Raw genomic sequence first — 14,261 nt, forward strand, 5'->3', positions numbered from 1 at the left:
TTATTTTTTTATTCCAGATTTTATTAGGGAGATTTGGTGACCAAAAACCACATTGTGTTTTTTTTTTTTGTTTTTTTTTTAAAGTTCCCTTAGGTGTTTTGAGCCACTGGTTGTTTGATCATTCATACTATATATTGCAATACTACAGCATGCTGTGTCATTGATGTTCTTCCAAGACTGGGCTTCAGAAAAACAATGACTTATATTCTGTGGCTGATCTTCACAGGAGTACCAAGATGGCAGCAGGCCTCCCTCAGCCTTGGATTCACATCTGTACCCTGGATTTTGTCATGGGGAAGCTGAAGAGCGCATTGGCACACGTGCATCGGCAACCGCTCCATTTAAATGCCAATGCCAAACCTTGACAGCAGCATCTAAATGTTTAATGGCAGAAATCGGAGCTCTGATCCGGTTACTGTTCTTAGACACAGATTTAATCATTGAAAATAGTGTGGAGTCCTACACTTCTGAATAAACCCTTAAGCTTTTTCCGTGAAATGACTTGTATGTACGTCAGCGCTGTGGTCAGCCTGCATAGAGGAGACTCCGTACCTGAGCTCACACCACATGTGTGAGCCTCCTTCACACAGGTTGTTGTACATATACGTACATTTACTTTGAAGGTTTAACGGTCCGCTCACACAGGTAGTATTTCATTAAATACGTATCAGACCTGATGACAATCTACATGCATATAAGTGGGGTTTCAACTATTAAGGAATGCATCAGCAAGTTTCCCAGAAAACGTTTGGTTCTTCAGGTAGACAGTAGGACTAATATTTGTGACAGCGTTCCCATTGTAAGATTTGAATATTTCTTGTGGCTTCTTCAGTAAGAACTTGTTGGATTTTCACTCTTGTGGATCTAACAAATGCATAACAAATCATTTTGCTAAAGATTGAGACCAGTTCAATGCTAAAACAATTACACGTCCCAGAAATAGTCTTTGTTTTCCAGACCTTTAGCCGACACAGAGAAACTTCCAGTTCAAAGGCACCGAAATACAGACAATCTGAAATCTCCCGAGAATGAGGCCTCCACGTTGGATCCAAAAGTTAAAAAGCCAAGCAAGAAGGAGAAAAAGCAACCAGAGTCTGAGCGAGTGAAGAAGAAAGAAAAAAAGGTGCTTAGCTATTCTAATTTGTGAACTGTCTGTACCTTAGTATTTAATGAAGAGGTTGTTCTGCTGCTTAACACCACTAGCTGTTTGTTCCATGGAGGGGAGAGAGAATCCCTGGTTTTAATTTTCATTCGTTGGTATGTGTTTTTTTTTTTTTTCATTTTCGTGACAGAAAAGCAAAGAAGAGAAGACAAAACGCAAGAAGTCAACAACCAAGGAAGTCCGGGAAGATGAACTGGAACTGAAGGATGAAGGGGAAAAGTCACAAGAAAAGACCCCAGCAGATGTGAGTGATGTGACTCGGTCTCTCCATTTGTAGCCAGATGTCACATCAGTTATCGCTTGATTTTGTTTGCTACCCTCATTAGTTAGAGCTTATCTATTCGTGCACTTACAATGGTTACACTACTTTTTTTTATTCTTTTTTTTTTTAAAACTTTTTTTTTTTTTTTTTTACATTTTTTTAGGACATAGACTTCTGGCTCGCTGGATCTCAGATGCCACCACAGGAACAGGTGTGTGTACAGTGAAGGCAGTAGCTTTTTTTTTTTTTTTTAATTCATATCAATAACTGTGGCACTTCATGGTATCGTAATTGCACATAAAGGTCTGTAGAAGCCAGCTTTCAGGATATGGTTTACTGTTCCAACTTTTATTCAGATTAGAAGCAAACCTGACTTTATGGCCAATAACGAAGAGCCACAATGACTTTGACTTTTATCGCATTAGATATTTTGCAAACGGCCTAACATTTGCTGAGTTGCTTGTGATATGCTTTTTAATCTGAAGAAATTATGGCTCACTGTTTTCACCATCTCGTTGTACGCTGTTGTAAGCTTTTATATGTTAGGTTTTCCCACTGTCCTGGACTTGCCAAAATTATTAGTACATGACAGGTTGATCAAACTGTGCAGCTATGAACTACCACCCGGTCCTGTCAGTGATCAGGCAGATCGCTTTTTAAGTTCTCTATCTCTTCCTATCATTAAGATGTGCAGGGTCTTTCATCAACAAAAGAAATAAAATGGATGAACAGTGCATCTTGGAGTCTTAAAATTGCTATAGTGCCATTTATTGAATAGAAATCTCTGTTCTTTTTATATGTGACATGGGGGCTCGGATATATTAGAGTTAAAGGGGTCTTCTCAAGTTGTACACTTATGACATAACCACAGATTATACTAGAAGTATTGCAGGTGTGGGTCCGCGTCGAGTAATGTTGAGTGGTTTTAACTAGTGATGGGCGAGTATATTCGTTGCTTGGGTGTCCTCCGAGTATTTTGGCGTGCTCAGAGATTGTTTTCCTTGCCTCAGCTGCATGATTTGCGGCCGCTGGACAGGCTGAATACATGTGGGGGTTGCCTGTTCGTTAGGGAATTCCCACATGTATTCAGGCTGTCCAGCAGCCGCAAATCATGCAGCTGAGGCGAGGAAAACAATCTCTGAGCATGCCAAAATACTCGGAGGACACCCGAGCAACGAATATACTAGCCCATCACTAGTTGTAACTTCTGTACAAATGAAAGGGATCCATACCACCGCTCCACTGACAGCAGCGAACATCTGGGCCTCATATGCAAGATAGATGCTGGTCCTGGTGGAACCTGCCTCTGCTACATCTACTTTATATGTATGCCTCGTCCTATGGATATGCCATACATGTATGAGGTGAGAATACCCTTTTAACTAGTCAAACCTGAACTTCCTTGTAGAGGCTTTGAAATAAAAGCCTGCAGTGAGCACCATTTTCCTTTTTCTTGTACTTTTTTTTCTGATGTCTATTCCTGCACCATTTTTTTTAATGAGCAACCTTTCATTCTAACAGAACCGTTCCACTCAGAGCCTTCCAGAAGTAATTACACCTGTGGAAGAGCCAGAAGAGCTTACGAAAGCAGAAGAACCAGAGGAAAGAATTGAGGAAGAACCAGAGAAGGTCATTATTGTCACATTCTAATTTTTATTACTGAACATCTGTTTTGACTAAGATTATAACTGGGAGTTACGGAAAAACATTTAGAATACTGTATTGGTGTGTGCATGCGAGTTGGATATGCTGCAGAATTTTGTAGCACTTTCAATGTGGCATAATCCATGCTAATAGTCTGGACCTTGCTGCATTTGGCGATTGGCTTCTGCTGTTTCCTCTTACAGAAGCGTAGCAAAATTGTTATTTCATAATCCCCTCTAAATGTATATGTAACGTAGTGCTGGTGCATTAAAATACTTACCGATTGCCTTCTCCAGTGCTGCAGTTGTCCACTTCTGACTCGCCGGGTCACTCAAGGCTTTGAGCTAGAAGTTTCTTTCACAGTGTAAGGCTATGGAGCATCAGAACTAAGCCCCATAGGCTGACCTTGCATTACAATGTGAAAGCGACTTCTGGTTCCCAAGCTAACCTGAGTGTAATTCCGGAGAGTTGGAATTAGCCACGAGATTCAGAAAGAGCAGAAAAGTGCTGGAAACCGATGAAAATTGAGATCTCAAGTATTTTAATGCACCGGCACTATGTTACATACTGTAGAAAAAATTATAGAATACCAAATAAGACTGCTGTTTTAATATCCGCAGCATAAATTGACACTCTGGATGTCGAATCTTGTAAGTTTGGTTGAAGTATCCTAAACTTTTCCCCAAACAACAGATTTACATTTATGCGCAAATTCAATTCAACTTTTACTGACCACAAAAAAAGCAATTATTTACTTGAGTTACTAGGTAAAGGGAAAGCCTTGACAATTCCGTGATTCTTGTGGCAGGAGAAAGACACCAAAAAAATGACAACAGAATGGGCTGCTGTTAAACTCCTGTCAAACCTCTGTCTACATTGTACATTACACTGTCATTTTGCAGTGCTAAATCTGCACCTCAAATCTGCTGCGTGTGTGCTGACCCTTATTCACTGACATATGTAACAAACCAGACTGTCCCATATTGTAAAAATCCATTGCTGATGTTGGATATAGTGTGATATGATAACATTGCTATACTCTAGTTTTCCTGTTTTGGTAGAAATCTCATCGACACAAGAAAAAACACAAGAAGGAAAAAGATGAGCCAAAGGAGGATAAGAAATCTCGGAAGAAGAAACATCACCGTCACCATCATCACAACGAATCTCATGTGGGCGATCATTCCGAATCTGTTCATAATGGGACATTAGATGAAGAAGAGCCTCTTCCAGTAAGAAAATAAGGACAAATAGAGTAACTTAAAATGGTATTCTACTTATTAGGGAATGTGAACACAGTATTTTTGAAGCAGGTTGACTTGAAAATTCGCTTTAGAAACTCATTTTTATTATAAAACCACTTTGCTCCATGTTTATTTTTTTTATTTTTTATTTTTTTCCTTTTTCTGCTTCACATTTTTTTTTTTTTTTTTTTTTTTCCAACCAGGTGTTTTTCAAAGGTTATGTCACTTCTTTGAATTGCCTCCTGAATGGACAAAGCCTATTTCAGAGCGAGTTCAATCGGAAGGCTGCAAAGAACGCTTCAGGAAACACAAAAATTCCACAAATGACTGTTGCCTGAAGCAGATTCCACCAGAAAACTTGTTAACTTTTTGTGCACGGACCTTTAAAATATAGCTGTTGCTTTCACAATATTGCAGGGGTTACAGTGCTTTTGGGTAGTGCTTTTTTAAACTTTTATTTTTGCTTTTTTCATAGCCAATGTCCAGTTACCAGCTTTTGTCTGAAAACAAATTTATCAAGATGGTGAGTAAATAGTCATGAAATTTGTAGTTAACTTAATGAATGATTTTTGTATGTTACCTTTCATGTATCCAACACATGGATCTATGCGAGTATGGCATGTTACCAATAACAATGTCCCCAATATCAAAGAGCCAAAGCTAATATGGCACAGCAGTGTTCCCCAATACATATTATAGCAGTGTCTAGTATATGTAGTACTGAAAGTATACTAGCATTTATTGTCAGGTATCAAATCCGAGCAATGAACACTTTTCATTCCTGTGAATGCTGTCACTAATATTTACCTTTATCAAATATTGTAAAATTATACTTGTGCATCCTCATTATTTGGGACAAAGGGTGCGCTGGTGTTTTCTATTCACATTTTGAACATATTCTTTTTAACAGATGTATGACATTCAAGGGGATTTACAGAAGGAGAGTCAGGTCACAGTCTCCATCATCTTAGAAAACCAGAGTCAAAGCTTTCTTAAAAATATGGAGCTGAATGTTTTAGACTCCTTAAATACCAAAATGCAGAGGCCTGAAGGATCTTCTGTACATGATGGGATACCGATTCCATTCCAGTTGCCTCCAGGTAAGTTTGCGTCTTGTGACAATAGGCAGTTAATACTTTTGACACCAACTGCTTTTATTATTTTTCAAAATGAGGGTCTTCGAGTTGTCTCCCTTCTGTGGACAGTGGGGATCCACCACCACCAATTCCAACGTTGAGAAAGGAGCCTTGGTCATTAGCTGGAGAGGTGGCGCTTGATTTATCCTCAATGATATAATCTACTGAGGTCTCCCTCAGTATTTACAATGTTTTTATCTACAGGCTAACATAGTACAAATATCCATTTTTCATGTTTTATCCAGGCATTTCTAATGAAGCTCAGTTTGTGTTCACTGTCCAAAGTATTGTAATGCCCCAGAAACTGAAAGGAACGCTGGCATTCATAGTAAAGGTAAGCTCTACGTGAATTTTCAATAACATTTGCTATGTTTTACTAAAGGCAACACCACAGATTAATATTTTGAGGAGAAACTAGTTCTCTAAACAACCATTTTAACAATGAAACTTTTTAAGATGCCCTAAAAAAGTGATTATTACCACATAGATGACATTAAACCTACAATTGGAGATGAGACTCAATTTTGCATACCATACATGCTAGCCTGCTATAGCTAATCAGTTTCTGAAAACTGGTGAAAAGTTATTTTCTCTATCGCTTCATTGGGGGACACAGAGACCATGGGTGTATGCTGCTGCCACTAGGAGGCTGACACGATGTACAAAAAAAGGTTAGCTCCTCCTCCGCAGTATACACCCCACCAACCGGCACTAATTTCCTCAGTTTAGCTTAGTGTCAGTAGGAGGTGGACACGGGTCTTTCTTAGACCCATATCTACCTCAGTGTGCGTCGTTTTTTTCTTTTAGGTTTTCCGGAGGGATACAGAGTGAATAGTCACATCTGTAGTCCCACAAAGAGACTATGAGTACGGCATGTACTGCCACCCCGTATCCTCATACCTCTCTACAGCAGGACCAGGAGCTCCGAACACGGATGCGTGTCAGCAATCCAGATGGTCCTCGTCTCCCGTCTCCCACCCACTCGCCTACCCGAGCCTGTCAGTTTGGACGAGGCGCGGACACTCTTCTACAAGAATCACACAGACACGCTGGATGATGAAGCTACCTTTATTCCCACAGGTTTACATGAGAAGACGGATCAGGCAGGGTAAGTATGAGGCCCCCCGAGTCGCATCCTCCTCAGCAGCTTCAGGCATGGATCCTTCGGGAGCGGTCGCTGCGGCAGTGCTGCGAGGCCTCCGCGCCGCCCCGAGCCTCCCGGCGGCCGCCACATTTAATCCAGGGCCCGGCTTCTTTTGGGCCTGTTCTGCAGTGCACTTTCATTCTTAGGTGGGCTTCTCACCCGCCCGGCCACAGCGATCCTCGGGAGCGGTCGCCGCGGCAGTGCTGCGGGGCATCTGCCGCCCTGCGCTGACAGGCGGCCGCCATGTTTAATCCAGGCCCCGCTTCATTTTGGGCCTTGTCCTGCATTGCGGCCACGCCCCCCCGCCTTCTTTCTCGGGCGGGCTTCTCTTCCGCCTGCTCTAAGTCCGCCCACCTCCTTCTCCCCTCATGTTAGGTGTCCCTGAGGCGGCGCTGTCTCCACCCACCCCCACCCTGGCTATTTTCAGCGGGCGGTGCCATCTTTAGCATCGGCGGTTAACCCTGCCCATCTTCTCCTCGGTCTCTGCAGGAAAGCGTGCACGGCATGAGCTGCCAAAGACCCAGGCAGGATCTCCGGCTGGAATCCTCTCCTCGCACCATCTCACCACATAGTCCTTCCCAGCAGTCTCCTTCCCGTCCTTCCTCACCCGAGTCAGGCGAAGCATTCTCGGATGCGCCATCCGAAGAGATTTTAGAGCTGGATTCGGACCATGCCGAGGACATGAAGGTTACGGTTCAGAACCTCATTGCAGCGATTAACCACACTTTCGAAATCAGACTCGCCTGCGAAACCCTCAGATCAGGAGGTTTCGTTCAGAAGGGCAGAAGCACCTTCCAGAGTTTTCGCTTCTCACTCTGAGTTTGGCAAGCTCCTCACCAGGGAAAGAGAATATCCGACCAGGCTCTTTCAAAGAGGGAAGTGTTTCGGCGTGCTGTATCCTTTTTCTCAAGAGCTCACAGACAACTGGTCGGCTTCCCCCTCTGTAGACTCTCCTGTGTCTAGACTATCTAACAACATGGTTCTTCCGATTTCAGTTGTGGCGTCTCTGAAGGATTCTAACGACAGGATCATAGAATCCTTAGCAAAGTCAGCATTCAAAGCGGCTGCGACGGTGCTAAGCCCAGCCTTTGCTTCCACTTGGGTAGGCCATAGCTACTTGGGCAGAGGATCTCCGCCAAGGCATTCTTGATGGAGCCCAACCAGAGTGACTGGCCGAGCTAGCCAACCAGATTTCCCATGCAGGGGAACATTTGGTCTCCGCCTCCTTAGATGCCGCCTCTTGCGCAGCTCAAGCGTCCAGCAACTTGGTTGCAATCCGGCGTACAATTTGGCTCAAGGCCTGGCAGGCGGATTTGTCTTCAAAAAAGTCCCTTACCAATCTGCCCTTTCAGAGTGCGCATCTCTTCGGATCCCAGCTGGACCACATTATCAAAGACGCCACTTGGGGCACAAGCTCTCTTCTTCCTCGGTCCAAGCCTCGAAGACCCCCTCCAAGACGTCAGTTTCGGCCCTTTCGGTCTTTCCACCGCGTCGCGACGGCAGAACCTTTTTTCCAACCAACAAAGGCCACAAGCACGCCAGGATAGGAAGAAGGTCTCCTTTAGGCCCACTCCATCCTGGCGATCTCACTCTTACCAGGGCAGGTCCTCCAGGTCCAGAACTGGAAGGTCCACATCGGCATGACTAATCTGCAAAGTCCCGAGGCGCCTTTCCAACTGGGCGGTCGACTCCTTTTCTTCAGAGACATCTGGCTTGCCTTGGTGGAAGACGCTTGGGTCAAGCAAGTTGTATCCTCAGGATACAAAATAGAGTTAGTTTCTCGGCCCCAGGATCGCTTCTTCGAGTCCCGACCTCCAAAAAACCCCGCCTTAGTTCTGGGTTTCTTTGCATCCATCAACTCTCTTCTCAGTTCCGGGGTAATTGTGCCCGTTCCCGGAACAGAACAATTCGCAGGGTTTTACTCAAACTTGTTTGTAGTGCCGGAAAAAGGCGGCACGGTTCGGCCCGTTCTGGACCTCAAACTGCTGAACCAGAAGGGTTCACCTGCGACATTTCAGGATGGAGTCCCTTCGTTCAGTTATCGCTTCCATGGAGGCGCAGGAATTCATGTGCTCAATAGACATTCAAGATGCCTATCTGCATGTCCCCATCTTTCACGGGCATCAGAAATTCCTGCGTTTTGCGATTCATCAGGACCACTACCAGTTTGTCGCCCTGCCATTCGGTCTCGCCACCGTGCCCACAGTGTTACAAAGATCATGGCGGCGTTGATGGCCCTGTTGGGGATCAGAGGTCTTGTACTCTTCCCTTACCTCGACGACATTCTAATCAAAGCTCCGTCTTTTCACCAGACTCTCCAAAGCCTTACCATCGTTCTCGACACCCTGTCCAGTGTCGGGTGGCTCGTAAACAAGGTAAAGTCCTGCCTTGTTCCAACTCAACGTCTTGTGTTTCTAGGATTATTGTTCGACACCCGTTGATCGAGGGTGTTTCTCCCGGAAGAGAAGTTGATCTCTCTGCGGCGAGATGTACGATCGCTGCAGAGCCCGAAGCTTCCATCCTTCCGGTCAGCCATGAAAGTCTTGGGAAAGATGGTGGCGACGACCGAAGCGATCCCCTTTGCTCAATTTCACATGAGACCGCTTCAACAGGCCATCCTGTCTCGGTGGAACAGGTCCGTTCTCTGCCTGGATCGTCCAATTCGCCTCTCGTCCCGGGTCAAACAGTCCCTCAATTGGTTGCTGATGTCACCTCTCATTTCCCTGGGCCGGTCATTCCTTCCGATTCACTGGCAAATTGTGGCAACGGACGCCAGCCTTCTCGGCTGGGGAGCGGTGTTTCGGGTCGGTGTTCGACTCAGGAGACAACTCTGCCGATCAACGTCCTCGAGATACGGGCGATTTATCTGTCTCTCATTCACTGGGAAAGACTTCTCAGGGGTCTGCCGGTCCGGATTTAGACAGACAATGCCACAGCGGTGGCATATGTCAACCACCAAGGGGGGACACGGAGCTCCTCGGCTCTAGCAGAAGTGTCCAAGATTCTCCACTGGGCAGAGGTATCGGTCCCAGCGATATCCGCAGTGCACATTCCCGGCGTGGACAACTGGGCCGCCGATTTTCTCAGCCGCGGCGGTAGAGTGGTCCTTACATCCGGACGTCTTTCATCAGCTTTGCTGTCATTAGGGGACTCCGGAGGTGGACCTGCTGGCGTCTCGCCTGAACAAGAAGGTCCCACAGTTCGTATCCAGGGCCCGAGATCCTCTCGCAGTGGGTGCCGATGCTCTGACCATTCCCTTGTCTCAGTTCAAGCTCCCCTATCTGTTCCCTGCTCTTCCTCTTCTTCCCAAGCTGTTGAAGAAAATCCAGGCGGAAGGGGTGCCAGTCATCCTCGTCGCTCCGGATTGGCCCAGAAGGGCTTGGTTTGCGGACATCGTCAACCTTCTCGCGGACGCCCCCTGGAAGCTTCCAGACAGAGCAGATCTGCTGTCTCAAGGTCCAATCTGCCACCCCAATTCTCTGCCGCTCATTTTAACGGCGTGGCTGTTGAGACTGCGGTTCTAAAACGGTCAGGTTTTTCGGATCGGGTTATTCACACCATGATCCGGGCTAGGAAACCATCGTCTTCCAGAATTTATTATCGTACGTGGAAGGCCTATTTCGCTTGGTGCGAGGCCAATGACGTTCCGCCCATGTCCTTTTCTCTCCCTTCTATCCTGGCGTTCCTCCAGGCATGCCTAGATGCGGGCCTTGCCCTCAGCTCTTTAAAGGGTCAAGTCTCGGCGCTTTCCGTTCTTTTTCAGAAGACGTTGGCCTCCCGTCATCAGGTCAAAACCTTTCTTCAGGGAGTGGCTCATACGGCACCTCCGTACCGCGCTCCCGTGGATCCATGGGATCTCAATCTGGTTCTGGAGGCTCTTCAACAGTCACCCTTTGAAACTCTCAGGGAAGTCTCCCTATCCCTTCTCTCCTGGAAAGTAGCCTTTCTGGTGGCCATCACCTCCATCCGGCGCGTGTCGGAATTGGCGGCCCTTTCTTGGTGCTCCTGCGGCCCCCGCCTTTCTTCCTTCCTTCCTAAGGTGGTGTCCACTTTCCACCTAAATGAGGACATTGTTCTCCTGTCCTTTTGTCCGGGTCCAATCCACCCTCTGGAGCGCTCCTTGAACAATCTAGACCTGGTCAGGGCGATGAAGGTTTACCTGGCTAGGACGTCTCCCTTGAGGAAGACACTCTCTTTTCATCGTTCCAGATGATGCGCGGAAAGGTCAGCCGGCTTCCAAGGCTACCATTGCTTGCTGGATCAGATCAGCAATTTTGGAGGCCTACCGGGTCAAGCATCGAGTGCCCCGTCCTGGAATTAGAGCTCACTCTACCCGGGCAGTGGGTTCCTCCTGGGCGGTGCGCCACAGAGCTTCCGCTCAGTAGCTCTGCAAAGCGGCAACCTGGTCTTCGATCCACACGTTTGCCAAATTTTACTAGGTCCACACCTACGCTTCGGCGGACGCCAGCCTAGGCAGAAGGAACCTGCAGGTGGCGGTGGTGAGTCCTCAGACCTAATGGAAGTTTGCTTCTCCCTCCCCAGGGACTGCTTTGGGACGTCCCATGGTCTCTGTGTCCACCAATGAAGCGATAGAGAAAACAGGATTTTTGGGTTGCTTACCGTAAAATCTGTTTCTCGGAGCCTTCATTGGGGGACACAGCACCCTCCCATATTCTGCAACTCCTGTTCTTTTGTTTGTTGGTTACGGTTGAGTTGTCCTGTTTTTATTCTGTTTTGTTTCTTCTCCTACTGCTTTCTCACTAACTGAGGAAATTAGTGCCGGTTGGTGGGGTGTATACTGCGGAGGAGGAGCTAACCTTTTTTTTGTACATAGTGTCAGCCTCCTAGTGGCGGCAGCATACACCCATGTTCTCTGTGTCCCCCAATGAAGGCTCAGAGAAACAGATTTTACGGTAAGCAACCCAAAAATCCTGTTTTTTTTTTTTTTTTTTTATTTTGAATTTTTACTTTACTAGGTTAAGCAATTGGGTAATATGCCCTGTCTTACTGTGCTTTGTCGATACCGCAATCACTCTTGTATATGAACTGCTGCTTGACTCATTTGCTTGTTGAAGCGTTATTCAGATTTTAAAAACCTAGTTGTATGGTGATTTTTGACCGGGTGACATGATGACTGAATGTCATTGGAGAGAAAACTAGGAGACAAGAAGCGCAATAGGGTCTTATCCGATGGTACAGATAAATAAGAGATGTGGAACCACTCACCTGGTATGATTGCAAGCTAGCAACATGAAACTGGTATATGTACAGCTGCCGCTTGTCCTGATGAAGAGGTCATGTAGAACCTTGATACGCGTTGACTTTTAAAACCTGTAATATTTTTAAAATTTTTTGGAGTTTATCTCTGCCTCGAGTGTCGTCAGCAGCGCGCGTTAAATACACCACCAGCTTGCACGTATATGATGACTGCATAGGATCACAGACCAACTGCAAACGATAGCGATCTGACAGATCTGACCCATAGACTATCATCACTTGTGATTGTGGTACACACAGGAGACACTGTATCCCAGCCCTGATCGTTCTGGAGTTCATTTCTAATGACTTTCCTGGCAACATTTGAAGCAAAAGATTTGTAAAATTCAAATTTTGCTACTCATTTTGTGTGTGAGGTAATAACTCTCGGAGGAAAAAAATGCATTATGATTTGTCTGAGAAGTTATAATTGAGTATCAGCTGTAATAATAGTCCTCTATAGACATTAGGGAACTTTTTAGCCTCGCTTTTGTTTCAGTAGTTGCTTAACATATATGGGTTATTTATACAGCGTTCTGGAATGCAATGACAGGGCTGAAAGTTGCTGGCTGTACTTTATATAGGGAAAACCTGGTGACAGGCTCCCTTTAGTGAGTCGGGCACATTTCTTAACTTGTGTACGTAACCATCAGAAATGTACTTCAAGTCAGAGACTGGAGTACATTACCTTGAGATATATGCGACAGGTGGCCTTAGTGTAGTAGATTTTTTTGAGCTGTATCAGTATTTTAAGTCCCATCATTCTGACTGAGTAGACAGTGCACCCTGGTACATTTCAAGGGGATCAGTATATTAAATTTATTAAGTTTTTTATAATTTCTTGTCTAAAGAATTGCTTTTTTTGACTATTGAATTTCTTTTTTTTATTCTTCTCAGGATGATGAAGGATCGTCTCATGAAAAGTTAGATTTCAAAATCAATTTCAGTTGTTCCTCTTATTTAATTATGACCCCATGCTACAGGTATGATGTTTTATAATTTTTACCTAACTTTTTAAATACCTTCCCTTATTGAGGGCCTTTCACAAATTTTTGATGTTGAAATGGACACACAACAGTGACTGCAAATTAAAACTTTTTTTTATTTCTCTTCTCCATTGCAGAGTTATTAACAATCAAAGTATTTGGTACCTAATGTGTTAACCTTTATGTCCAATCTGGTGTTACTAGAAAGTTTTCACTGAGGGCGTTAACTTTTTCTCCATGGTATGATGCTGACCAATCATAAGCAGGCACCAACATTCAGTAAGGAAGAGCAGGTTTCTCAGTGTGTGAGATGTAAGGATATAACCATGATCTCCTGCATGAGTAGAGAAAGCCTGGCCATGGAGCATAGATGACTTAACACTAGTGATGAGCGAATAGCATTGATGCTCTGGTTTTCCCGAGCATGCTTGGGTGTCCTCCGAGTATTTTGGCGTGCTCGGAGATTTCGTTTTCGTCGTCTCAACTACATGATTTGCGACTGCTAGACAGCTTGAATACATGTGTGGAATGCCTGTTTGTTAGGGAATTCCCACATGTATTCAACCTGTCTACAAGTTGCAAATCATGCAGCTGAGACGACGAAAACTAAATCTCTGAGCACGCCAAAATACTCGGAGGATACCCGAGCATGCTTGGGAAAACCCGAGCATCAATGCTATTCGCTCATCACTACTTAACACCTTTCAGCTAAAATGGGGGGAAGGGCAGCATAGCTGAACTTGGCTGTGTCACATTACAAACCCTTCTATTAGCTCTCCTAGCCTCATAGCACTTCCCCCTCTGCTGTACTGCCCTTCCTCCACACTGCCTGTGTCAGTATCACACTTCTCTATTGTGCTCACAGCATTGTCTACATTTCATTGTTAGGGCTCATGCAGACGTCCGTGGATCTCTGTTCGATCACAGACCGCAATTCACTGAGTGCCCTCTGAGCCCCCCGACCCAAGATGCAGCTTCATAAGAAATAATGACTCAATCATGCTCCTGTTGGAAATCCGTGACCAATCCATGATTGGACTAAGATCCATGGACATCTGCATGAGCTCTAAGAAATGAAGCTGTGTTTTCATCAAATTGCATATACTAATATATTGTCTTTATCCATCAGTGATGCTTTCGCTAAGCTGTTGGAATCAGGAGACCTTAAAATGAGTTCCTTGAAAGTGGAAAATACAAGTCTGTCTTTTCATCATCTGTTAGCGAAAATTTGCTTTTATCACCATTTTACAGGTGGGTGATCACAAACGTTGTAGTAAAGTGTACAAAATAACTTTGCCAATTGGAGCAGAAACTCATTTCTCGTCCCTTTCTTTCCCAGTGGTTGAGCGAGTTGATCCATGTGCATCCATGTACAGCCGATCCATCCAGGGACACCACACTTGTCTACTGGTGAAAATGGTAAGTAC

At 45.1% G+C, this 14,261-nt stretch overlaps 1 protein-coding gene across 2 annotated transcripts in view; it reads left to right on the plus strand.

The window, feature by feature from the left end:
* AP3D1 (adaptor related protein complex 3 subunit delta 1) overlaps positions 1–14,261 on the plus strand; it is a 135,332-nt gene that overhangs the window by 118,792 nt on the left and 2,279 nt on the right. For both annotated transcript variants that reach the window (XM_073546053.1, XM_073546044.1), the window contains exons 22-32: positions 958–1,123; positions 1,293–1,406; positions 1,588–1,635; positions 2,946–3,053; positions 4,130–4,300; positions 4,788–4,835; positions 5,223–5,412; positions 5,694–5,782; positions 12,746–12,831; positions 13,964–14,085; positions 14,174–14,253. In XM_073546053.1, the coding sequence (XP_073402154.1) occupies positions 958–1,123; positions 1,293–1,406; positions 1,588–1,635; positions 2,946–3,053; positions 4,130–4,300; positions 4,788–4,835; positions 5,223–5,412; positions 5,694–5,782; positions 12,746–12,831; positions 13,964–14,085; positions 14,174–14,253 (1,222 nt within the window). The remainder of the gene's footprint in view (positions 1–957; positions 1,124–1,292; positions 1,407–1,587; positions 1,636–2,945; positions 3,054–4,129; positions 4,301–4,787; positions 4,836–5,222; positions 5,413–5,693; positions 5,783–12,745; positions 12,832–13,963; positions 14,086–14,173; positions 14,254–14,261) is intronic.

The sequence above is a fragment of the Dendrobates tinctorius genome, unplaced genomic scaffold, assembly GCF_039654945.1.
Source record: "Dendrobates tinctorius isolate UK_male_01 unplaced genomic scaffold, ASM3965494v1 ptg000011l, whole genome shotgun sequence".
NCBI lineage: Eukaryota > Metazoa > Chordata > Amphibia > Anura > Dendrobatidae > Dendrobates > Dendrobates tinctorius.